Raw genomic sequence first — 27,952 nt, forward strand, 5'->3', positions numbered from 1 at the left:
CTGCGAACCAGAAATGCGGGTAAGAAATTCTGTTAACCCGGGAGAAGGTGTTAGGCATTCCCGAGTTCCGTGGTTCTAGCAAGGTCGCTCAACTGTCACATTCGGCTTATTTATCTGATTTTAATTCATATTGAACCTATGTGCAAATTTAAACTTTTTACCGCTTTTATTATTGTTATTTTTTTCAACGAGAATTGCAACGTCGTGAAAACGCATCTCGAACCACGTCACATCAATGCACCCGTGGTTGTTGACACGTCTCGACTCCGTCGAGATTTGGATTTGGGTCACATAAGTGTGCACCCGAGTTTAAGAAAGTAAATTATTAAAGGTGCGCCTAAAGCGACTAGCGTATCATTATTTTGGGTAAGGCTGTGAAATTTTGCTATACAACCCATCCCGAAGTCTAAGTAATTTTACCAACACGTATAGAGGGCCCCGCATTTTGTATACTTTTGTTTGTCGAGGCTCGTCTCACTCATTATTTTTAAAAGAATTTACAACGTCGTGGAAATGCATCTCGAACCACGTCACAATCAATGTACCCATGATTAGAGACACATTTCGACTTTGTTGAGATTTGGATTTGTGTCACATAAATGTGCACCCGGGTTTAAGAAGGCAATCTCGGAATCTAAGTATTTCAAATATACATTTGATGAGGGCCCCGTGACTTATGTGTTCTATTTAGCGAGGCTCGTCTCATTTCATTTATAGGTCATCCTAAAGTGAACTAAGGTTTTCTAATTAATTTGTCTCTAAAAATAAGGAAAAATCTTAATCGATTTTGTCAAGGGCCTAAAACAATAATTGTAAACCAAATATGTCTCAGGGCTCAAGGATAAGCCCGAAAAATGTGAATTGGCACAACCAAAAGCCGGCCCAACGTAGTCTTTGGCCCAGGCCCATGCGAGTATACAAATAAGGTAAAACCCGGGCCATTCGTTAAAGCGCTAAAGCTCAGATGGCCGGGAATTAGGCTGATCACTAGAGCGACGCAGCTTCAGTTGAATCAAATCAAGTATCCATAGGAGCAAATATTTAATTATTTCACATATGGGGTTAATTCCCTCTTACAAAGTTAGAAATGAGACTCACCTCGCTCTGAAATTCTAAAACCGGCTTCCAAGCCCTTCCGACGACTCAAATTGATGCACAACGCTCCAAAACTAGCCAATAATTATGTAAACTCATTAATATATGCTCAATTACTCATTATAATACAATTTATAATAATTCCTAACTCCGATCGAAATGTCGATAAAAGTCACATTCGAGCCCACGTGCCCGGATTCTGAAATTTTTCAAAGATAAACTTTACTCATAATCCCACAAACTCAAATATATAATTTGTTTCCAATTTCATATCCAAATTCGTGGTCAAAATCCCAAAAATACCAAATTTTAGATTTCCTACCAAAACCCTACACTTTCCGCTAATTTTCATGTTCAAATCCATCATATTCATGTACAAAAGAAAGTTTTAACTTCTATGCACCAACAGTTTAAAAGAAATTTTACCTAAAAAATAATCTGCACCAACAACAGCAGAAGAAAGAAGAAGAAAATGAAGGAGGAGAAGCAGGAGGAGGAGAAAGGGGGCTGAAGTTATTTAAAAAGTGACTACGAGTTAAAAGTTTTTTAAAAATGGGTATAGGTTACATAGGGGCGCCCCGAACAATTCACAATGTTAATTTCATATCATGTATGCATGAAAATGGTAAAGCACAAAAAAAAAAAGGAAGAAACTTTAAATCCACATAAGACGTCGCTGGCAAGAAGAAAAAGAAAACAGATCACATTTTAATTTGAGAAGCATACTAATGGAGATACAAAATAGTACTTGTACCGTATATAAGAATAACCTAGATAGAAAAATAAAAAGGTACAATTACTAACCCAGTAAAACAAATGCATAGCAACTGAAAATATGTTGAACGGAAGTTTCAAGATGCTGCAACCGGAGCGCGTGGCAATGAAATTGAAGTGGGCCCTACACAATCAGCAAAACTTATCCAAGTTTTTTGTCCAAGAAGGCAATAATTCTCACGTGAAGCTATCATGTACAACACCTTTTAAAGCACATAAACACTATATTTCCAAGAATACCCTCGCAGTAAGCAGGTATGTTGACGGAGAGGAGCCTGCTAACTCTACTAGTGGAAATGGCTCGTGCTGAGCCCGGGCCCAGACTTGATAAAAATAGCAGCTTTTATTAATTTATAAAGAAAATAAATAACCTTTTATAGGGATCAACTTGCATTATGATAAATTATGTACTGAGATATGTGAGTTGATTTGTTAAACATTATGGTCTATGCGACGAAGTGCGTCGTGGTCAGTTTAAATGATCTTTTGGATAGCAGTAAGTTTGTTTCTATTTAGTCTTAAAAACTTGGATACATAGTAGAGCGAAGAAAATAAATTCAAGCCAAAAAAAGAGGTCATATTTAGTGCTAGTCTTTCAACCCACTATTTACATTAGTTACACGACCAATATGTTTACCGGCTAACAAAAATATAAATGTACATGCCAGTAAGTCACACAAAGTGAGCTACATTGTCCATATTTTCTGCAATATTAGAAAGAAAAGGACGTCAGTAACGGCAAGTAGCAAGGTATCTGGTAGCTTAAAAATATAGCGGTTGTTCTTTGCATTACCTGTCAAACACAAGCTAGCGACCTTCAAACACGTATGTACATAGCATGAGAAAGCGTATATACAGCCATTTTAGAGAGTTATAACACCCTGCGAACAAAACAGATGTAAGATCTACAATGGTACCTTTTTTCGTCAACCAAAAAATATTTTATCAGTAAACCACAATTTATATTGAAAAACATGTTGCATAATCTTAGTCAGCTATACCAATACAAGGGAAATAAAAGTGCAAGGTAGAAAGTATAAATCAATTCAGACAAAAGAATGTCTTAAAAAACATGTACTGATAAAGTAGTACTACTTTATAAGTAATTTTTTATCAGGAATAAAAAGTGTAACAATAGTATAGTAAATTCCATAAGCAGTGATGAGAGAAAGAAGAAGAAAACGAGAAAGATTGCTGAAGAAGAAATCGATGAAGAAGAAATTCAGCAGTCAATTCGCTGAAGAAAAAATTCAGTAGTCAATTCGCTGAAGAAGAAATTAAGCAGTCGAAGAAGAAATTCAGAAGAAAAAACATACTGAAGTTGACTCCTTATTCATGTCCACGAAACTTTGGGAGAAAAAGAGAGTTGATATTAGAGGAAGAGGTCCACAAAACTTTGGGAGAATGAGATGTATCAAAGTAGAGAACGAAAGAAAAAAGTATAATTGATTAGCGTATTTAGTGGCTTAGGGCTAGGAGTAAACCTATCATAGGAACTTAGAGAATTCTTTTGTAGGCATGAACACTGGAACATTACTGATGTTTAATGAAAGGTAGTGCACTAGAAATTTAGCTAACAATGGGTTGTCAACATTATCAACACAACTATTAATTTGTCTATCTTTTCTTTTTGGATTGCCTGCGGGAAGGCGTTCTTTGAAGATGATGAATGTGAGTGAATTAGAGATTATGAATGAATATAGAATGGAATGAAATATGCAGTAGTTTTTTTTAATTTAAAGTTTTCTTTGAGTTGTTTGTGATTCAACTATAATCTGCTACTCCTACATCAGAAATCAAAGAATTTATTCTTGAACATGAATAACAAGTTCCTAAAAGTTTATCATCCGTAAGTATGGGAAAAAGTAATGAAAAAGTAGAGATAAAGTTTATTAACCTTCATTTTTTCTTCGGGGGATTTTTTCTTGGGGGGGTCTCCAGTTCAGTTTGTTGCCTCTTGGTAGAAGAGCCACCTTCTGTAGTTAACGTGGTCTTCAGCTCTTCTATGGGTGTAACTTGTTCCACATTCAACTGACTGCTGCCTTCATTTTCTATCTCTTTCTTCAGGTCAACATTTTCCAATTTAGTGTTACTGCTCTCTCCAATTTCTTCAGAAGCTACTGGTGCGGGCAATTGAAACAAATCTTCCTTCACATAGTAGGACACAATGAACAACCGCGGATCAGAAGTTCTAGAAAATGTTTTTCTCAGTTGTATCTTGAAGAGTTTATAAGGAAGACGCTGTCGAACGTGTTCAAGAGGTAATGGTTGGTCCTGCGGGAGAGAAAAATATGAATTAACACATGAAGATAGTGGTCAAAAGTAATATACTCTGAATTAATTGGATGTTTTAAGCCTGTAAAGTTCTTGGGATGCAAAGGCTATAGCCTTTAATTATCTTTTCATTAATGATGAATTTAAGAAGCCAATTGTAATATTTAAGCGGCCTAAAGGAGATGTTTTAGTTTTCGACAGGCATGTGGAAATGGAGGTATAAGCAGACATAATCAGTACTTTAGTAAGAAAATTCTTGACAACCTCTGTGACTGGCAGTAACTAACATTGCTAAGCAGTACAATCCAGATGATGAACTAACAGAGCAACATTGAATAGTCAAGTAATAACTTAGGGTTAACTAACATTTCACTTTATTATTTCTGTTGAGCTTTGACTTTTTGATGTTCTTTTTACCTCTAAGTATGGTTTTGTCTATCTGGAAAAGCTTATCCGCTAGACCATTTAAGGTGGAGGTGAAACTTCTTTAGTTGTAATTCTTAAATTGAAATACAAACAAATTATCAAATAACTTTCTTTAAAAAAAATTCCCAACTTATTTAATTAGTGGTTATATTTTAATTAGTAGGTGAAAAAATGGAAGGATAAAACTTTTAGATGTTACAAAATGACAAAAATTTTTGGGAGATAATACAATATATGATTCCTACGATGAACTTTTTTGATTGATGCGAGGAAAAGAAAATTTCACTCCACCAACTTATGTTTAGTGATGACAAAAATTCTTGGGAGATAATACAATATATGATTCCTACAATGAACTTTTTTGATTGATGCGAGGAAAAGAAAATTTCACTCCACCAACTTATGTATATTTTAATTAGTAGGTGGAAAAAAAGGAAGGATAAAACTTTTAGATGTTACAAAATGACAAAAATTCTTGGGAGATAATACAATATATGATTCCTACAATGAACTTTTTTGATTGATGCGAGGAAAAGAAAATTTTACTCCACCAACTTATGTTTAGTGGTGACAAGAAAAATTATGTTAAGTTCTGTTTGAATTATATTTATGTTCAATTAAAAACATAATTGAAAAAATTAAGAGCAAACTTGTTTTCATGATATCATAGTTTTAAAAAAGTTTCTCCTGCTACCATCAACAACGTACCTTAACTGAGATTTCACAGATATCTGCGGCGGTTATATCAAGAAATTTCTCTCCTAATTCGCCTATTAATGTTGCAACAACTGATCCACTGCCACCTGTCATTACAACCTCAAAGCGTGCTCTAATAGCAACAAAAAAGAAGAAGCACAATTAACACTAAGAACCCCACAAGAAAAATAATTGTTAGTAGCAATTGACTTGCCTGGTTTCTTAGAAAAGAATGAAAATGTTCACCATAAACCCAAAAGAATGAAGTTTTAGAAACATGAAACTGTTCAATTCTCCCTTTTTCTGTTCTGGAGAGTAACAAATCTTCAAGGGAATAAAGTTTCTTTAACATGAAAGAGTAAATCAACCATATTGAGTTTTACAGGCAGAAACATTCATAAACTAAATGTTTCATGATGTACTACCAAAGCTAGAATAATAAGAGAACATGATTTAAGCATCAAGTAAATTAATTCGTCGCTTTGATTTACGTTAGCAATTAATTTGCGTTATTTGATTTTCATAAAGCCAATGACTGAAGAAACCTTTTTTGTTTGAAGATGTAGAACAAACATATTTTATTAGGCTTGAATTCAAAGTCATAATACCTGGGTGTTAACATCGCATGTTGTTTGCAGCTCGCACAATGAATAATTTTCGGCGAATGAGTTCTGTACTGCTGCCCGTAGTGGGAACACAGTAATTCATAAAAATCTTGGTCATCAGTCGGCAATGATAATTTACCTTCCACGTAAAAGAGTTGTATCTGTAAAAGAGGGGTAGATTTATTGAGTTGGGATAAAAATACTAAAGTACTGTATATGTACACCTATTAGCAGGGATGAAATATACCTACATGAGGTTGTGACTGGATATCAGCAATTGGGACAGTATCATTGTATTCTGCCGCAAGCATAAGAGACGAATCTACTGCCTGCTGACTGTATCTCATAATTCTTGGTCGGTTGTCTCTGACCCTTTGCATGTATAGAGGCATTTCAATGGCAACAAAATGTCAGGTAGATTTAAAACGACATGAAAAGGTTGTGACAAAATTTAGAAGCGTAGGAAAAAGTAAGAATAGGTTGTTTCAATGATAAATTATTGCGCAGATTACACCAATAACACGAAAAATTAACAGAAAGTACCCAAAAAAATAATTCTTTTAGCTGACCACAATTATAATACACATAACATAATTTTTCAGCTGGCTACAACTCCAACATATAGTGCATATGTGGTATGCGTACATGTAGTGTAGACACTTTACAAGAATACATATAAGAAACTATGGTTATTAGCCTCAGTGACTGCAGCAATTCCTGTTGAAAGAATAAGCAAATTTTGCACAAATTTAGTCAGCATTGAACAACGATATCACCTTATTTGTCAGATTGTAAAGTAGTTATCCCCAATAACCAACGTGCTGCAGTGCTATTTTATAGATGATAAAAGGGATAACATTACATATTGGGAGCTCATAGAAGTACTGGTTGTTCTTAGCAATATTACATATACCATACCCAAATACTGACTGAATATAAGGGCAAACTCACACATATATCGGTGCGAAAATTTGCATATAAGCTCTAACATTTTAAACTCATAAAGTTATATTGTAAAATGAGATGCAATGTAGTTGAAAACCATTTCAATGAAAATACATAGATACCAAGTTTGTATAAACTTGTAATTAATTGAAACAGAAATTTCGAACTTATAGTCCGCTAAGTATGTCCCATTTTTTGGGGAAGAAGGAAAACATGGTAGTACAGAAGGGAATTGCATATGCTGGACTATTTAGTTTTACCTGCACATGTTTAATTTGCATGAACTAATTAACAAAATATAAAATTCGATTATATCAATATTTGTTCCATACCAGTTTAGAAGTCTTCCAACTTGAGGATATGGTGGATTTATCAGTATGACCGAATTGTACCTTGTCGACAATGATAATCCTATATGACTCATTATGTTAGTAAAGAATTCACAATAAACCTCTTGGAATATCCAAAAAAAAGAGCGTAATGTTTTCCATACCAGCATAGGTAGTTCGCGTAATTCGTTTTGCTACAATTACTGGATATTAAGCAACCTCTGCAGCGAGGATGCTTCCATCAGCATCGACGAAGTCTTCCCACAGCGTAAGGATAGTAGGCCTCATACTACAGTAAAAGGAATGGACAATAACTGACACTATCCAATAAAAAAAATACAAGTCTAACAATATTAGCAAGAGTAATAAAGATGAGGTCTAAATATAAAAATAGCACAGACAATTCGGTAAGACCGTAATTCAAACAATGCAACAAGAAGTAAGTAACATGTTCGCGCAGGAGAGTGAAGGTTGGCAAAAAGGTTTTTTAAATGATGCAGCTTGCGTGTCTAAGCAAACAAATGCAGCATAACACATCAGTATACTCTCTTTGATGTTTGCTTTGGAATTGAAGGAATTTCTGGGCTGCATATGTAAGATTTTCTAAAAAAATTCTTGTTTGTAGCTTTATTTTTTTGATAAGTTTGTGTTTGTTATGATTTTGCTGTTAGTCGAATTGAAGGTTTTGATACTTAGCTTCAGTTTAATTTCTTCTCGCTATAGGGAAGAGTGGCATTGTAGACAACTTAATTAGAATCGGTTTGGAGTTAATGACTTCTGGATTATGTAGTTGTCACTGTATTTTCTAAAATCTACGAAGCAAATACATCGGCAAAATATATATTATAGGGTCCAAAAAAGAGAACAAATAAATTACCTGATAGATTGCCGAGTATAAAGATTGAGAAGAGAATTTTTCTGCCTATATAGGCACTTAAGAACTTATATAAATATTTTTCCAGATGTTAACATATTGCACTTTATGTTTGTTTGTTAAGGTTTTTTTGTCAACCAAAAATATTTCTACAAAAAGTTGTAACTGACCTAGAAGAGGAAATAGGAGAGCATTTGAAGAAATGAGACACGTCTATCTAATATATTAGAGTTAGCTACACATTTAAATATTTTCCAATGGATAATCTTCTAAAATGAGTAACAAACTTTCTTAACTCGCATTATATATGAATCATGTTTTAGCTACAAAAATGACGCGGACAATAGAATATAAGTAGTTTTAATCTCCCATTGAGTAATGAAGTCTTCTTCACTACGATATATTAGATGGTAGTAGTTAATGTTTACATTAAAAAAAGGCAGTAACGGACAAATTAAAAAAATAGTAATAGATACATTTCAGACTTCTTTGCATTTCTTTTCTCGTGAGCAGTACTGGATTTTACCTAGGCCAGTATACAGAATAAAAATTTGTACTAAACCATGGTGATCACTAAAATGTTGTACTTCAAAATGTCAAGACAAAGAGAAAGCTGGATTATGTCTGAAATTCTATACAGTTTCTTTTTGGAGATCTTATGCGTTGTTCTATTTATAGAAAGATCAAATTTGTTGAATAGAGAAGTAACGCATATGGCATAGATCAAGCTGAAGGTGCAATAGGAGATGGCTGAGATTATAATCTCATGACATTATAACTTTTTAATTAAAGTTATCTGACAAAAGTAATCAACTAAATAAGACGACATCGTCATACAGTATCTGGCTATATATTTATAGCCAATTTTTTTTTGGAAGGAAGTAATAAAGTAAATAGAATGCCAGCAGACTTACTTGGTATCCATTATGGTGATTTCACGACATTTGCTATTGTTAGCGCCAACATACTTTATCGAGCCACAGTTCACCACAATGGCAATTATGTCTGTGTAGTGGACATTGCAAGCGACTTATAATTTAGACCAATGTACACGATCTCAGAATGTAAGGATACAAATAAATTTAATTGTCAGAAGGTATTACGCGTAAAATAATGGTTATCAAATTCCATATTTCGCTGTTGCTCGTGCAAATATGCAAAGGGTACAGTATTCAACCTCGTCGGAGGTGGGAGCAGTGGGTCTTATATGTTAGCATCTTTCACCTCTTTGACGATAGTAAATTTATCAATAACCCATTCAAAACGGTTGATAGGTACTCCGTAGGGTAAAGGAACTCTCACTTTTGCAGTAGATATCAAGTAAGTGGAAAACGGGGTGAAGTTGTCTGCATACTTTCTATGTCTTCCCCGTATAGAATAGCGGCTACTTGCTCTTCCTGCATTTTAATAGAATGATGACTTACTCAACTACCCTTGCAGAAGTGTATCCATATAAACACATGGAGACATACAAATGCAACATATTGAAATATTAACATAGTAAAAAAGTACAGTATGAGCATCCTGAAACTCATGAAAGACAATTGATAACTAATCTATACAAGATTTACAATTTGTAGAGAGTTACCAAAAAAGGAGCCCGAGGAAGAATATTACTCAGTCATAAACGATAGCTGAAATTATTTCATACCATTGACGTAAAGTCAGCATGGCTATTTGAAGTAAAGAATGTGTAGTTGAACTCCCCATTCTCAAATGTAGATCTCATCCACCAAAACTAAAGAGAATCCACAGTATTGCATCACAAAATCTGGAAATTAATTATATATGTCTAAAACGTTTAAATGAGGAAAAAAATCAACTCGGGAATTTTTTTGACAACCCCAAGAAATCTATATGTTTTAGCCACTTCTGTTATGAGGCCAATCTGAAGCTTCCACCACTTTTAGCTACTTTTCTTATGAGGCTACCATCTCAAGATTCCACCAACTATTTTTTCTTTTCTACTTCTCAATTGGAATTTAAGGCCAGGGGAAAACTAAATGCAAAAGATGTTGACAACATGAAAATGTGGACAACATTGTGGAAGAATAATAGCATAAACAAAGTTGTTATTGTAAAATCTTGTTACTGCTCGAGGCAACTGTGGATGAGATTAACGAAATTTCGTTGTTAGTGTCACCAATAGTCCAGTAATAATGGTACAGAAAGCAAATTAACAATTTCGTATGGATGAAACCAAATAGACCTATTACCAAGTGTGGTTTGTATTCCAGCGGCTACAAAGTAAAAAATTCTCTTGGTAAAAAGAAAAATTAAAATCATGTATACATTAGTTAACTGACAATTGGTATTACATGAGAAATGCATAGTGTAGCAGTCAAAAGGTTTACAACAAGGTAGTAAATGAAATTCACTTCAAAGGATCACAAATTAGCAAGATGAATAATAAATTGAATACAATGTATGACTGCGAAAGAACATTAACGTATTAGCTACTCGTATTATTATCAGCCAACTACTTAAAATGTTTCAAGGACAACAATATGATTTCAATAATCTGTCAATTATGAAAGTGTAAGTTTATTATCTTAGAGGAAACGTCTACATTTAATCCTTCAGCTTACTAAATAAAGGTATACCTGATCAGTTAATATAAGAAAAACAATATGGTTTCAACAATCTGTAAGTTGTGGATGGATAACTATGAAATGACACTCCTATGCCTAGGTATTTGCAACAAAATAAAGTCATATTCTTGAGATAATAGTACCTAATATTTAATTTGTATTATGTAAGTAATTTGTGAGCTGAAGTATTTTAATGAACTGTTTCTGGTATTATTAGCATTGTGGGGGGTGTATTCAACAAATAGACAATCTATCATATGTCTCGCAATTAAGAATGCTTCCATTTACTCTTTTGTTTGAAATAGTATATGTAATCTGATTTTAATGTGATTTTATTTTGTTTATTGTAATTCATAATTTGGATTTTAAAAAGGCTTCTTAAGATACAAATAGTAACTTCTTAGAACGTGATAGATCTCATATATCATATCTCGGAAGATAAGTTTTAAGCTAGAAGTAATTAGAGGTACTTAATGACATGCTTATCATCATATCTGACCACTACAAATATCTGTTTTATTAGAGTGCGGCCTTGGAGAATGAACATTGAATGAATGAAATAATTACCATCAAATTGGTCATGCCTTCTGAATTCTTGTTTTTTAATTTCTTAAGATGTAAGAAGTTTAAGCAAATTCCTAACACGACGACTGCAAAGTGCACTGTAAATATATCCTTCTGGACAAATAAAGGACTATACATGAAGAAGTAAATAATCCAAAGAAGAAATTTCAAAGTTTGGTACCACAATTTTTGTCTGAAGAACCACATATCAGACAGACATGAATGGTAAATGGAATATCTACTTTCATAGATTATCTCAAACATTTAGTTCCTCACATAGCCAGTGTGAGAGAAACGATGACACTTGTGATTACCTAAGTTGATGGATCTCTTTCTTTTCTTTCAATTAAACAATAGTAACTATTGCAATTATATTTGAACCAGTAGAATAAGAAATAACACGGTAGTTAGAAGATTACTCTTTCGTCTCGGACAACAGCAATCTGGAATCGCGTCTTTCCATCTTTACTTTGCCTTGGTCGAGGCTTCTCAATGAGTTGTACCTTTGACGTCCACTCTTTTGTTTGTGGAGTGATCATATCAATGGTTAATCTATGCTCCATGTATTATGTAGACTCTACATTAGGGAAAAAAAGAAGACATCATCAGTATATATCAAAAGATAAAAAATAGCCACGCACAAATAATAAAATGGATGAAATTTTATATTTAATAATTATATGCAATGATAATTAGTACAAGAAGTTGGCATTGTTAGTTAAAAAGCTTATTCATGGCTAATTGGCTTGTCCCTGTATACCTAATGACTGTAGAACCTAACAAATTATTTTTTCTCATGTAAAGTTCAGTTGCAGTAAATTCTCAAGTTTTGCAAACATTTATATTTTATAAAATATAGAGGTACATTTGTTTAACAATATTTCTATCATCTTTTAGATTGTGAAATAATTACATATAGGAACAGTTCTCCACCAGTGTATTAAGTGATGCCATCGACTGTCCAAGTATTGCCCTTTAGCTCCAGCAGTATGTACCAAATTTTCATGCAAAAATGCCTCTGCACGACCATCATAGCCAATGCCACAGCCCCGTATAGATTCATCTTTGTTGGAGCAGTCATGTGCGAAAAGAGCATCAACTATCGTTTCATCGCTTGAGCGAATACAAGCTGATTGCTACCAACCGGATTGCACATCATCAGTATTCTTCGTGAGTTGTTTCCTTTTTTTTTTCTAGGATACTATCTGTTCTTGTCGCAATATCCTCATAAAGTAGCTTTTTCGATGATTTCTTTGTAGACAATGTTATCCGTGTAGTGATCATCCTCCCTACCTGGTATAGTGGGTCGGATTAGCACTTTCACACAGTTCGAACTCTTTGCTCTAGACAAAGCAACATAAAGTTGACCGTGCGAAAACACAAGTTCTCGCAAACAAACTCCAACAAAATCTAATGTCTGACCTTGCGCTTTATTTATAGTCATTGCAAAGTACAGTCTTACAGGAAATTGTGTCCTTTTAAACGGAATAGGCATTTTTTCATCTTGGGATGCTAATAATGGTATCCTAGGGACAAACACATGTGTATTTTTCAAGTGACCAACTGAAATATTGGCGCTAATGACATGCGATTTAAAATCACAGCAAGTCAAACGTGTTCCATTACATAAATCATCACACGGATTTAAATTTCATAGTAATATAATTGGGCAGTTTTGTTTCAATATAAATATGTAAGGAGGCAGACCAGGTGGATTTAAACTGTGCAACAGATCCTCAAATTGTGATTTTTATCATGAGGTTTAATAGTTTCATCAATACCAATAAAAGTTTTTGATTCTTCTGGGAAGCGAGCAACAAGCATGTCGTTGATATCGTCGACGGAATCATTCTTAGTTGTTAAGATAACACGGGAACTTGTATAGGATGAGGAGGAAAAAATTGTATGCACGTCTGGATAAGTTATCGCGAATAATTTATCCAAAGATTCCTTTTCGGTTGTATAAGGAATGATCAAAGAAGTTGGAATTTCAATCTTGTTTGTTGAGTTTATTTTTTCTTCTCCGTTTCCTACTCACAACAAAAAATTACAAAATGAAGGGTCATCTTTCGCTCTCATATTTTCGAATAATCGCAGCCTTTCAAGTTCTTCCCAAATATGAGAATATAGTAAACTTTCGTTAATGAAATCTTCCTTTTTTCCGTTCCGAACTACTGGCAATGTCTTCCTGAAGTCACCTCCGAAAACTACAACTTTTCCACCGAATAGTATCGTTGAATCCATTAAGTCCTTTAAAAGTAAATCAAGCAGTTCGATCGTTCTCTTTTTTGCCATAGACACTTCATCCCATATAATTAATTTTGCATCCTGAATCAAACAGGCAAGTGAGCTTTGTTTGCTGATGTTGCAGGTCACATTTTCATTAGTATTTATAGGAATTTTAAAATGTGAATGTGCAGTTCGTCCACCAGGAAGTATAGATGCAGCTACACCGGAAGTGGCAGTTGCCAATACTATATACCTTTTAGATCGTACAGTTGCCAACAATGCACGATATAAAAAGGTTTTCCCTGTTCCTCCAGGTCCGTCAATGAAGAATGCCGCAGCTTTGTTTGAAAAAATTCTCTCTATAATTATATTATATGCTTTAAGCTGATCTTTATTCAACTTTTTGTGTAATAGTATATCCTCATTAGTAACCGCGATAGTCCTTTCAAAGTGTACCTTCTTTGCCTCTTTTGCCGCTACAGAAGGCCTTATTGTTTTAAGAATGAGTTGATATTCATTTATGTCACCACCCATAGAGTGTAATATGTCGTTAATATGGTTTAAAACTCGGTATCGAATATCGTTTTTCTGAATATTGGGTACCAACGTATAATCCTCAGACATGTGCTCTTCAAATTATTCCCAGGGTTGTCTTGGATTAGTAGGATTACAATAAATCAGTAATGTAGCAAATAAACGTCGCAAACTGTATGGCATCTGGTAACTTGCTGCTTCTGACATGCATTCAAGCAAACTATTGTCGCTTTGTAGCAATCCTTGTTTTCCACTGATTCTCTAAAGGTGCTACAACGTTCTCCATTAACAGTTAGCAAATCATTATATGATTTTGGTCCTCTAATAGTCATTAATAGCATTCTAAGATAATATCGTTCACCTTCTGTTGGATGACATGTTACAACACGACCAATAATATATCATTGTTTCCGAGGTGTCCACATCCTCTCTATTGCAAACCAAAAAAAATGTCGAGGGAATTCTCGGTATAATAGATTGAGCTTCATAGCCTCTGCATTTGTTCTATTCATTTCAAAAAATTGTGTTAACATCGTCTGGTTAATCAACGAATTATTTACAAGTGTATCTACATTTGCGCTACTTCTGAATGAAACAAATTGTTGTCCTTTAAGATGAAGTTGAAGAGAGCATACAGTCGGTGATATTTCACTAATGGAGAAACCGTACAAGCGCCACATAGCTTCGGGAGGCGACACCCATCTAGCAGACTGGTATTCCATTATTTCATCTACTTCTGTGTTGGTATCATTATTATGTACTGAAAATGCAATCTTGTCATGACCTTTACATATATACTTATAGAGATACTTAACGACCTTAATATCAGAGCATATCTCGACATTCACATGGCAGTCAAATTTTCCCAGCAAAAAAGGATTATATGGAACAACCCATGAGTTATCCAAGTATTGTTCTCTTATTTTTACCACTAGTCCTGTATTGCATCTTCTATAAATTGGGTAAGATTCTACTCCTTTTGATGTCCGGTCTGCAAAGCTTTTTGGATATTTGAATTTACAGTAGCCTTTTTTCTTCATACAAGAGTTTGTTGGGTTTAGATTACCGCATGGACCATGCATCATGTGTTTAAGAACAAGCGAATATAAATCTGGTTATGCATTTTCATCAGGTATTTCAGCACGAATAATATTATCATAAGCCTCTGGAGGTAAGTAACTTGTATTCATTAGTTAATATTATAAGAAAATGAGCGTGTGGTAAACCTCGCTTTTGGAACTCTATAGTATACATAAAAGCTGCTACCTTTCCAAAGATATTTCGCTTTAGTATATCATTTTTGAATTCTTCTATTTTCGCTCTAAATACACGGCTAATCAAATCAGGCCTATTATGTGCCTCATCAGTTGAGATTAAATGTCCCTTTATTTCCATCCAAGAGGGATTACATGTCATAGTTATAAATAAATCAGGTTTACCGAAATGCTGCACGAGCGCAATAGCATCCATGTACCATTGTCGCATATCCCACGGCCCTCTAATAAAAGAGCAACAACAACAACAATAACCCAGTATAATCCCACAAGTGGGGTCTGGGGAGGCTAATAAGAGCTTGGAAGAAAATTTTGTTTCCCGATATTAGAAGCATCGCGTTCACCTAATCGCAAGATGTCAAGAAGTCCTTGCAGCATAGCCATCCTGGATAAATCTTGATTGAACGCTGCGAAATCCAACCTTTGTGTTTCGAGTTTAATGTATTCATCAACTGAATACTGCTGAAATATTCTTCTGGTATGCAATATTTCATCTTCATTGGCATTTCTCATTTGTAATTTGTAACAATAATACTCACGAAAAGAAACTGTATCTCTTTGTCGCTGCCCTTTTTTAAGAAGTTCAGCTTCCATTTCAAGATATTCGTCAAGTGACGTAACATTTCTTATACTTGGTACCTCTTCGTGATGCACAATTCGTAAGAATGCAGGACAATTTGCTGGGAGCTTCTTAATACCACAATACCATCCACTTTGCCCTAGCAGAAATAATAGCGGATATTGCAATGCATCATACAACCATAATAGTAATTCACTATTTGTGTTCGATCAGTGCGAGGGTAAATTTGAATATGTGGTGCGTTAAAGGCTGCACTATCATTTTCCTCGGTCCATATTGCTGCAATTTCATATGAAGTCGGCAAATTATATACTCTCTGGTCCAAATTTAAGTCGCATTTGAGGGCTATGTGGAAATCTTGAAAGTTCGGTATATGTACCAAGGACCGTAAAAACACAGAGTATGGATTTATTGATAATATATCCATCAATTCTTTCACTACTGATTCGTGGATTCTGGCGGAACATGCCATCCTGTGTGCCAGCTCATTGCAGTTATCGTAAAAGTACAGCTGTATATTTCTTGTTTGTCATCTGTAGGGTGCAAATTATTTATCCGATGGTACATCTTCCCTTGAACTCTGAAGGTGTAGATACCAGAATTTCTTTTTGCTAAATCTTTGTCATACTTTACACCAAGTGATGTGAACGCAAAAAGATTATTATACGTTCTAATGTACGTTCGGAAGTGTTTGGACTCCACAATGTTTCCAAGAAATAAATTACGCAGTTTGGTAGGCATTTGATGAGAAGTTAACTTTATTGTCCCACTGCCACAGCAAAATGTAGGCGGTTCATACTGAAATCTCTTTGCTGAGCAAAATTTGCAGATTGGAACTTTCTTAAGTGGAACATAGTTTGAACGCAGCTGACCGATAATTGGACAAGACTTTGTAGTGGATGTACGACCTATATATTGGAAATAGACCGTTAAAATTAAGGTGAACCAGAGGAAACAATTAGTGTTTCAGCAGACAGAAAACCAAACAAACCTCTAGGCGTAACTACTTCGGAGTCTTTGTTACGTAGTTCCCCGGGTACTGCTGACGTTGAACCTAAGACCAAGTTGGGTGGTCCTTAGATGGCCCAAAATGATGGCAAGTAGTGTAAAAGTAAGCGTAGAAGGCGGCATACTCACCTTTTTCATAGGTAGAAAGTGGACGCAATACATCTATTTCGTTACCCATAGCAGAAGGCAGAGGATGATTCTTACACGTATTAAAAGCTACATCGAAGAGAAAGCGTAGAGGAAGTTAACTATTTAAAATGAGAGATAACGCTGCGAGACAAGGTCAAAGCGATTCTGTACGGAGAATCGTATGTTCTAACCTGGATGCAGAATGTAAGAAGTGTTCGTAGAGCATTCAGGTGGATCCATTATTCCAGTCAAGCGATCCACAGTTATTTTCTCAAGAGGTGTGCGTGTCTTTGACTCTTGGTATTTAAGTCGGCGTTGTAGCAGCAACTTCTATTTTTTCTCTACTGACATGGCTTTATATTTTTCACGTCGGTTGACATTCCTATCCGTTTCTGATAGGGGGCATTTGTTTTTTTGTGTATGATCCATCAGAACCATAGTACCTACTCTTAAATGATACTGCGCAAACTATCATAGCCTTTTAACATTGTATTAATTTTTATCACCGACATGCATATCACACGACAGGAAGTGACAAAATTAAGGCTATCTTTGAGCAGATACAGTTAACCCAAGGAATAAAATATGGGAGGCGATTCATAATGTCATTGTATGTTTTAAAAAAAAAGGTACGCTTTGACTATTAGTTTTTGCATAAGTGACATTAGAGTCAGCTGAATACCTCTGAGCTTTCTGATCAATTTTTGTACATATAGGGAGAACAATTACGATAATATTTTAGGTTTTTTTTCTTCGTATTATAACATCCGCTCAAAGGTACTTTTCCAAAGGTAAAGCTTCGCTAAATAAGCGGGAAAATCTAATCAAAACATGACCCGAAGTGAAATAAAAAAAATAGACACCGTGAGACCACACCATAAATGAAAAAGCGAATATGTCAAGCCAAACTTTTGTTACGCACATAAATCAGTTAACAAACAAAAAATAAACAAAATAATTGTACAAAAGAAAATGGTGGACAACAGCAACTACTAAAAGAAGATACTTGGTTACCTTACGGTGCTGAACTTCTTCTGCAAGTGTGTTGGTTGTACTGAACGTAAGAGAAACGTCAACAATTCTACAAAAATAAAAAGCAATTTCAGTCATGGTCAACATACAGAACATGTTGGGCATCGAAGATACTCTTAAAAATAATTCTGTACGGAAATTGTAACATCACTGTCTCAAATGTAATGGTACAACGAAGAAAAAAGGTTGTTGGTGTGTGCTACTGGGTTATTCCATTAGTTTATGATGTGGACTGATTGACCGATCAAAGTAACATGTAATTCACCAATTTTCATCGAAGAACCTTTCAGGATTTTAAAAAAGAGAATTTCTTACAGACTTTGGCAACAGTGTATTATCGAAGCAAACATTAAAAGATAATTATGGTTTAATTCATCTACGTAGGTGGAAGCAAGTTGTTTCCCCTTTCTCTCCCTTATTTGTTTGTGTTCTAATAGATAATAATCACTGAAAATATCATTCTGGCACATTAACGGACACATAAAATAGGCTGACTTGTCTGACAAAATAAACAATTTTTCCTAATTTCATTATCTCAGTTGATGTTATATTCATTCTCTTAAATACAGTGCTTTCTTCTTACGCTTGGAGAACTCATGATGCACTAATTTACTTTAAATTCTTTCCCGCTCTACGTTAGAAAGGCTATCAGTACTTCGTATGACTCTTCCAAGATACAATGATGCAAAAAACCAAATGTAGTTACATACCCCCACCCATTATCCTCGTAATGTAGATCACAAAGGCTAAATTTCCGTTGTTTATTCAGTAGATCCAAATTTAACAGGTCGACATCAGACTTTCTCCAGGAACATGCTTGGAATCTTGGTGCCATTCAGTTGGAGATAAGTTATTTTTCATTTTCTTCTAACACATCATATAATACAACACCAAGGTAAAATTATCATGGTAAAATAATATGATTTTTCCAGCAAGATTTTGGTATTGTACCTTGGTTGCTGATAAGGAAAAATAACTGAATTAAATCATTGTTCCAAGCAAAAATCAATCACCAAATGTGCTGAAGGAAAAATTACAAAATTTTAACAACTCATTTATCTGCATCCATCTGTAAATTTTATGGCATGTTTGATGCCAACCACTTATCTCTACGTTTCTAAAACTTATTCAAGTAAATTTAACATGAAAAGAAAGATGCAAGTTACAAAGTCTTGTTACATATTTCCATATCACTTCATATATTATAGCCTAATTATACTAACACAACAACAACGCCTTGGAAATTTGCACAGGCATGAATAGACTTACAAAACATACCCAACATCCATCTTTATGTCCCTTCCACAGGCCAACAAAAAAGCTGGTCACTCATCCTAGACTGCAATTTAACCAACGAGAAAACAAGGAGGGTGGGGAGACAAGCTACCAGTGACATGGTAAATAAGAATTTACAAAAATATTCTTTTAAACATTATTCCCAGATTTTCCCACAATTATTTATGGTCTAATTGGTGGGCCTTTTGTTTTAATCTTAAAGGGTGTACATCACAGTGACAACAACTTGAATAGGTATCTTAGTATGAATATTGTTATCTTTTTCAAGTACAAAGTACTAAAGCGTCATACAAGAGAGGCAGATAACGCGAGAAGTAGCAGAACGAGCAGCTGTGTGCCTAGCTTTAAGTGAATACAAATCTCCACAAGTTTATTGATTAAAGAATAAATTACAGCTCCTTTCTTTGAACATGGTCATAGGGAAAAAAAGGCTACAAGAGATGAACGTTGTAGCTAATAACTCTTAAGTAACATATTGCAGTACACAGAACTCTAAAGGAGGAGATAGAGAAGGAAGCAAGAAGTACTGACTTGTTTCACCTAGCAAGCAGAGACACCAAAAGGAACAGAGTAGTAAACCATGAACCAAAAAAAGGAAAAGAAAACCCAAATAGAACAGAAGGTATTGTAGATTTTATTGGCAGTCACCCCTAATCGGATATCCATCCAAGAGCAGGTGTTACCCATCTGGAAGAACAGCTGACAGCAGCAGAAGCAAGAATCGATTCGTCTTCCACGTCGATAGAGGATGAGAAAGCGCGTATTGAAGAGAGTGCGAAGGGAAAAGGCGTTGCAGAAAGTACAAAGTGAGCAGAGTGACAAAAATACCCCTGCTTTTGGATCAAAGGTAGGGACCTAATTGTAAATCAGGAAGCAGGACGACGAAGAGCCCCAACTCCCGCTTCTAAATAGTAGTAATAAAATAATATATATATTAATCAAGGTTAAGGTTGTTTATAAAATCGGGACCAGAGGCGGATTTACATGGACCCGAGCGGTGTCACGGGACACCGTTTAGTCGAAAAATTATATTACATATGTATATAAAAATAATAAATAAAATAGAAATACAAAATTAAATGATTAAAAGTGATACCACTTGAATCAAAATAGCTCAATAGTCTAGTGGTTGATAGTTTCAAATTTGATGTGAGAGGTCTTGGGTTCAAGCACCTAGAGCCATCACTACTAGAAATCTGGAAAAAAAGCGACCAAAATTTAGCGACCAAAGTTGGTCTGTGGGAAAAAGCGATCAAAGTTGATCGCTAAACTAGCGAAAATAATAAAATAAATAAAAGAAACAAAATAGCGACCAAGGTTGGTCGCTACTTGGTCGCTATATTAGTCAAAATGTTGACTGGACTGGTCAGACTTTCTTGATCAAACATTTACTGAGATTAGTGACCAATGTTGGTCGCTAAAGTGGGACCCACCTACAAAATTTTAATAATTATATTATTATTTTAAAAAAATTATAAAATATAAATATATATAATATAAAAATTGCGACCAACGTTGGTCGCAACTTAAAGGGTAGGAAGATACCGTCCAACTTTGGTCGCTTAAATGGGACCCAGTTATACAATTTTAATAATTATATTATTAATTTAAATATTATATGAAATATAATTAAATCTGATTTAAATATAGCGACCAACTTTGGTCGCTAAACTAAATTCTTGAATAAATGGCGACCAAAGTTGGTCTCTATTCAGGTCAACAATGGTCAAAATTAAAAATCACTTTTGTATTTACTATCTAAATAATATAAATGTAAGCCGTTAATACTTTTGTAATACAAGGGATGAATAGCTGTCACGACCCGTATTTCCCACCATCGGGTGTCGTGATGGCGCCTACTATCGGAGCTAGGCAAGCCAAATATATAAAACATTTTTCCTGCTTTCTTCCAAACAATATAATAAACGAGACAAAATTTGAACGAAAGACTTTAAATCTAAAGCAACTGAGAACCAAAAGTGTGGAAGTTTGAACCAAAATGCTACCCAGAGTCTGGTGTCACTAGCTCACGGACTACTACAGAATACTACAATCAATGTTTGAAAGAAAAATACATCATGTTTGTCTGATACAAGATAAGAAAACGAAAAACATGGAAAGGGACTTCGGCCTGCGAACGCCAGCTAGGCTACCTCGAGAGTCCCTGGACTGAAGATAGCTCCTAGAAGTCCTACTGCTGCGGTCCGTAAGCTGCTCCCTGATCTGTGCACAAAAATGCACAGAGTGTAGCATCAGCACAACCGACCCCATGTGCTGGTAAGTGCCTAGCCTAACCCCGACGAAGTAGTGACGAGGCTAGACAGTACCTACCACAATTAACCTGTACAGATATATATACAACAAGTGCAAGAAAACAATAACAAGATAATACAAAGTAAAACTGGGAGGGGACATGCTATCAGGGAGTAACAGATAAAAATGAAATATCGGAAATAAACAGAAGAAACTCCGGTTTCCATAATATATATATATATATATATATATATATATATATATATATATATATATATATATATATATAGTGGGCGGCGTGCCACACGATCCCATAATATCATATATAAGTGGAGGACGTGCCACACGATCCCATAATATAGTATATAAGTGGACAGCGTGCCACACGATCCCTTTTAACAATATATAGGTGGACGACGTGCCACACGATCCCTTTTAACAATATATAGGTGGACGGCGTGCCACACGATTCCTATTTCCATATACCACATTGTAGGCGTACCACCCGTTCCCATTTCATCTTTATCACAGTGCACAATATGTCACCGGCAATGGAGGCCAATAACCAAGTGGACGACGTACCACACGATCCCAATTCATATCATATATAAGTGGACGGCGTGCCACACGATCCCATAATATCATATATAAGTGGACGGTGTGCCACACGATCCCATAATATCATATATAAGTGGACGGCATGCCACACGATCCCATAATATAGTTTATAATATCTGACTTCATTTAGTTGACCCCTTCAGGGGAGAATAACAACTCAATACCTTTAACCCGGTAAGGGTACATCTAACAGCCCAAAATATCCCGACAAGGGAGAATATATATATCAGTCTACACATCCCGGCAAGGGAGTATTCACAACACATTCTCCTTTTAAATCATTCTTCCTCAACCATTCACATTATATGAAACTTATCAAATAAACAAGGAGCTTGTGTCACATTATTCGACTTAAAAGCAATCAAGACTCACAGTCATGCTAGACTCCGGTGCATAGATAACCGTCACCATGCCTATACACCGTACTCCACATTAGCAAGTAGCAAATATCATCTTAATCTTATTCCGTCAAGCCAAAGTTAGAACAAACACTTACCTCGAATGCTCCAAACTCAACTCACGCTTCTAGTATAGCTTTACCTCTTGATTCCACCACCAATCCGCTAGAATCTAGTCATAAGTTACTTAATCACATTAATAATTACTAAATAAATCACTCCCCATGCATGAAAAATAAATTTTACAAGGTTTTTCCCAAATTGGTTAAAAACACCCCCGGACCCACGTGGTCGAAACTCGAGGTTCGGACCAAAACCCGGTTATCCATTCCCCCATGAATCCAAATATATGATTTGTTTTTAAATCGGACCCCAAATTGAGGTCCAACTTCTCAATTTGTAGAAAATCTAGGTTCTACCCAAAACACCCAATTTCACCCCTGAAAATCTTTGATTTGAAGTTGAAATTATGTTAAAAGATGTTAAGGAATAAAGAAATTAAGTTAGAAATCACTTACCAATCGTTTTGGAGAAGAAAAGTTGTTTGGAAAATCGCCTCTTAGGTTTTGTGTTTTTGAAAAGTGAAAAATGACTGAGATTTTCCGAACTTGTATACCTTTCTGAGGACCTGGCGCGGACCGCACAAAAATGTGTTGCGGCCACGCCGAGTGGGAGAAAAATTGGGGCTTTTCTGAACCCTTCCAGCGTGGACCGCACTATTTTAGTGCACGGCCGCGCTGGTTAACCTGAAACCCTAGCCCTCAGACTCATCCACGCGGACCGCACAGAAAAGCATCGCGGCCGCGCGGAAATGACCGCGGCCGCGCTGGTGTCTGCAACACCTGAACCTGCATTTTCTTAACTCCAAGACCTCCCGGGCCCCATTCAAAACTCACCCGAGCCCTGGGGGCTCCAAACCAAACATGCACACAACCTTAAAAATATCTTACGGACTTACTCGTGCGATCAAATCGCTAAAATAACATTATATACATAGGATCAAGCCTCAAACAGATGATTTTCTTTCTTCAACTTTCATAACTCAAATTCTCTATTTTTAGTCCGAAACACGTCATATGACGTCCGTTTTTAGCCAAACTTTACAGATAGTGCTTAAAACATATTTAAGACTTGTACCGGGCGTCGGAACCAAAATACGAGCCTGATACCTATATTTTCTAACTCCTTTTCACTTCAAATTTTCATATCAAATTTCAGAAAAACAATTTCTTTCAAAAAATCATTTCTCGGGCTTGGGACCTCAGAATTTGATTCTGGGCACACGCCCAAGTCCCATATTTTTCTACGGACCCTCCGGGACCGTCGAATCACAGGTCCGGGTCCGTTTACCCAAAATATTGACCGAAGTCAATATTATGCATATTAATATCGAAATTCATCAATTTTTTCACATAATTCACATATTCTATCATAAAAACTTTCCGACTACGCGCCCGAACTGCGCACGCCAATCGAGGCAACTAAAAGTGAGGTTTTCAAGGCCTCGAAAGCGCAGAACAAGGAGGAACTACGGTGCTGACCCTTCGGGTTGTCACATTCTCCACCTTTAAAACAACCGTTCGTCCTCGAACGGACAAAAGAAAGAAGTACCTGAGTCGGGAAATAAATGAGGATAACGGCTCCGCATATCGGACTCGGACTCCCAGGTCGATGCCTCAGGAGGTTGACCTCTCCAATGAACACGCACCGAAAGAAAACTCTTCGACCTCAACTGTCGAACATGTCGGTCTAGAATAGCCACCGGCTCCTCCTCATATGACAGATCCTTGTCCAATTGGACAGTGCTGAAATCTAACACGTGCGATGGATCTCAGCGATACTTCCGGAGCATAGATACATGAAACACGGGATGCACAGCTGACAATCTAGGTGGCAAGGCAAGTCTATAAGCCACCTCTCCCACGCGATCAAGAATCTCAAATGGACCGATGAACCTAGAGCTGAACTTGCCCTTCTTCCCAAATCTCATCACGCCCTTCATAGGCGATACACGGAGCAATACCCGCTCCCCAACCATGAAAGCAACATCTCTGACCTTGCGGTCTGCATAACTCTTTTGTCTGGACTGAGCTGTACGAAGTCTATCCTGAATAATCCTGACCTTGTCCAAGGCCTCTTGAACTAGAGCCGTACCCAATAATCGAGCCTCTCCCGGCTTAAACCATCCAACTGGAGACCGACATCGCCTACCATACAACGCCTCATACGGAGCCATCTGAATGCTGGACTGGTAGCTGTTGTTGTAGACGAACTCTGCTAAAGGCAAAAACTGGTCCCACGAGCCTCCAAAATCAATGACACAGGCTCGGAGCTTGTCCTCAAGAATCTAAATAGTCCTCTCGGACTGACCGTCCGTCTGGGGATGAAATGTTGTACTCAACTCAACCTGGGTGCCCAACTCTCACTGAACCGCTCTCCAGAAATGCGAGGTAAACTGCGTACCCCGATCCGAAATGATAGATAGCGGCACCCCATGAAGGCGAACAATCTCCCTGATATAAATCTCGGCTAACCTTTCGGACGAATAGGTGGCTGCAACAGGAACAAAATGCGCTGATTTGGTCAGCCTATCAACCATGACCCAAACTTCATCAAACTTTTTCCGAGTCATCGGAAGTCCAGTAACGAAATCCATCGTAATCCTCTCCCACTTCCACTCGGGAAGTGCAATCCTCTAAAATAGACCACCAGGTATTTGATGCTCGTACTTAACCTGCTGACAATTCAAACACCGAGCCACATGCACATTGATGTCTTTCTTCATCTTACGCCACTAATAGTGCTGTCTCAGATCCTGATACATCTTCGCGGTGCCCGGGTGAATAGAATATCGAGAACTGTGGGCCTCCGCTAAGATCAACTCTCGAATCCCATCAACATTGGGCACACAAACTCGCTCCTGCAATCTCAATACACCATCATCATCTAAGGTTACTTTCTTGGCACTTCCACGCTGCACCGTGTCTTTCAAGACACACAAATGGGGATCCTCAAACTGCCGCTCGCGGATACGCTCTAATAGTGAGGAACGAGCAACCGTGCAAGCTAACACTCTGCTAGGCTCAGAAATATCCAACCTCACAAGACGATTGGCCAAGGCCTGAACATCCAAAGCAAGCGATCTCTGGCTGACTGGAATATAAGCAAGACTACCCATGCTGGCGGACTTCCTGCTCAATGCATCGGCCACCACATTGGCCTTCCCCGGGTGGTATAAGATAGTAACATCACAATCCTTTAGCAACTCTAACCACCTCCTCTACCTCAAATTCAACTCTTTCTGCTTGAATAGATACTGAAGACTCTTGTGATCAGTGTAAACCTCACACGTCACGCCATATAAGTAATGCCTCCAGATCTTCAAGGCATGAACAATGGCTGCCAACTCGAGATCATGAACCGGATAATTCTTCTCGTGGATCTTCAACTGCCTCGAAGCATAAGCAATGACTTTGCCTTCCTGCATCAACACTGCACCAAGCCCAATACGAGACGCATCACAATAGACCGTATATGGCCCTGAACCTGTGGGCAAAACCAATACAGGTGTCGTAGTCAGAGCCATCTTGAGCTTCTGAAAGCTCACCTCACACTCGTCCGACCACCTGATCTGGGCACCCTTCTGGGTCAATCTGGTCATAGGGGATGCAATGGATAAAAACCCCTCCACGAACCGACGATAGTAACCTACTAACCCCAGGAAACTCCGAATCTCCGCAGCTGAAGCTGGTCGAGGCCAGTTCTTGACTGCCTCTATCTTCTTCGGGTCTATCTGAATACCTGCTACTGATATGACATGACCCAGGAATGCGACCGAACTCAACCAAAACTCGTACTTTGAGAACTTAGCATAAAATTGACTACCCTTCAGGGTCTGAAGAACCACTCTGAGGTGCTGGTCATGCTCCTCCTGCATAGACAGCTTAAGATAGATAAGCTTAAAGAAAGGTCCCAAGTAGGTGACTTTTGTACCCAGTTTGGTTTACCCGGAACTTCCACTCAAAATAGGAAGAAGAAAACCAAATATCATAGGTACCCTAACCCGGATAGCCCGTATAAGAAAAAGAGGTCTAGATATAGGCCTAAGGAAGAACGTGATACTAGAAAAGCGAACAGGAAATCTACTCGATTTGCGAAGAATAGATCCAAACGTGATCTCGCTGATATTAAGTGTTATAAGTGTGGAAAGTTTGGTCATATTTCTCCAAACTGCAAGCTTCAAAAGCTAAAAACCTTAGAACTCGATGATGAGTTACACGATAAGGTTTATGGCTTGTTATACACTTCGGGATCAGAATCTGACTATTACTCAGAGACTGAATCTGAAGCTGAAGTTGAGTTAATTGATTTTTCTGATAATAATAAAAATGTAGATATTTCTTGCACTACATGCAAAAATGATATTTGTGCTTGTGATAGTGATGAATTTTATAAATTGAAATCACAATTTGATGATCTTAATATAAAAACTATTACATCTGACAATGTAATAGAACTTTTAAAAGAAGTTACTGATGAAAAACTTCGTGAAAAAATTATTACTTTAGCTGCAAGTTCAAGTTCTAGTAGTTCAAAATCTGTTGAAAAATACAAAAACGAATTTGAACACTTTGCACCATATTCTTTATCTGAAATAAATAGAAGACTTCAAAAGTCCACTACTCCTAGTCGAGATACTTCTTTTGATGATTTAAAAGAAGAAATAGAAAATTTGAAAAGAGATATTAAGTCTCTTAAGCAAAATCAAATGATTTGTGATCACCGTATTACTCAAATTGAGACGAATAATTCTCTACCTGAATCTTCGACTAAAGGATTTTCTGATTTTTCTAATGATAAAGGAAAAGAAATTTCTGATGAAAAATCTGATTTATTTTTAGGTATGATGCAAATTATTACTGCACACAAATGGTATATTAAATGTACTATTTTGATTGATAATAATTTTTCTATAACTGATATAGCTATGATTGATAGTGGTGCAGATGTAAGCTGCATTCAGGAAGGATTGATTCCTACTAGATATTTTCAAAAGACTACTCATTTGGTAAAATCCGCTTCTGGTCATGCTTTAGATATAGAGTACAAATTGCCTAATACTCATATTTGCCAGAATAAAGTCTGTATTCCACATTTCTTCTTTTTGGTAAAAAACCAGTTATACCCTCCAATCATACTTGGAACACCTTTTATTAATGCTATTTATCCGTTTAATAATATAGATGAACATGGTTTTTCTGCTAATTATCAAGATAAAAAGATAAGCTATTCCTTTGTTACAGATCCCGTAACTAGAGATATTAATGCCTTGATTAATATGAAACAAAGGCATGTTGATTCATTACAATTAGAAATTCTTAGTATGAATATATTCGATATTATACAATCTGCAAAAGTTCAGCAGAAG

General features: G+C 36.4%; 3 protein-coding genes across 19 annotated transcripts; all 3 read right to left on the reverse strand.

The window, feature by feature from the left end:
• Positions 1-3,574: 3,574 nt before the first annotated feature.
• Positions 3,575-20,043, reverse strand: LOC107804255 (uncharacterized). Of its 17 annotated transcripts, none has more exons than XR_012707699.1 (12): positions 19,238-20,005; positions 17,942-18,008; positions 12,107-12,466; positions 11,593-11,750; positions 9,373-9,415; positions 8,933-9,023; positions 7,309-7,433; positions 7,148-7,226; positions 6,118-6,242; positions 5,874-6,031; positions 5,278-5,398; positions 3,575-4,143 (listed from the first exon to the last, which is right to left on the reverse strand). XR_012707699.1 is itself a non-coding variant. In XM_075249708.1 (12 exons), exons 9-12 carry the CDS (start codon positions 6,215-6,217, stop codon positions 3,769-3,771), a joined length of 750 nt encoding a protein of 249 aa, XP_075105809.1. In that variant the 5' UTR covers positions 6,218-6,242; positions 7,148-7,226; positions 7,309-7,433; positions 8,933-9,023; positions 9,321-9,415; positions 11,593-11,750; positions 12,107-12,466; positions 17,942-18,008; positions 19,238-20,005; the 3' UTR covers positions 3,575-3,768. The 17 variants fall into 17 exon arrangements, 10 of the variants coding, with proteins under 10 accessions (XP_075105809.1, XP_075105811.1, XP_075105810.1 ...); XM_075249708.1 differs by having other exon boundaries at positions 6,122-6,242; positions 9,321-9,415; XR_012707700.1 differs by lacking the exon at positions 12,107-12,466 and having other exon boundaries at positions 19,904-20,043.
• LOC142176780 (uncharacterized) lies at positions 13,208-13,936 on the reverse strand. Its single transcript, XM_075245118.1, has one exon. The coding sequence runs from the start codon at positions 13,934-13,936 to the stop codon at positions 13,208-13,210; it is 729 nt and encodes a 242-aa protein (XP_075101219.1).
• LOC142176782 (uncharacterized) lies at positions 14,080-15,406 on the reverse strand. The gene is made up of 3 exons (XM_075245120.1): positions 15,163-15,406; positions 14,468-15,047; positions 14,080-14,257 (listed from the first exon to the last, which is right to left on the reverse strand). Exons 1-3 carry the CDS (start codon positions 15,404-15,406, stop codon positions 14,080-14,082), a joined length of 1,002 nt encoding a protein of 333 aa, XP_075101221.1.
• Positions 20,044-27,952: the final 7,909 nt, after the last annotated feature.

This window comes from Nicotiana tabacum, chromosome 3 (assembly GCF_000715075.1).
Source record: "Nicotiana tabacum cultivar K326 chromosome 3, ASM71507v2, whole genome shotgun sequence".
Taxonomy (NCBI): domain Eukaryota; kingdom Viridiplantae; phylum Streptophyta; class Magnoliopsida; order Solanales; family Solanaceae; genus Nicotiana; species Nicotiana tabacum.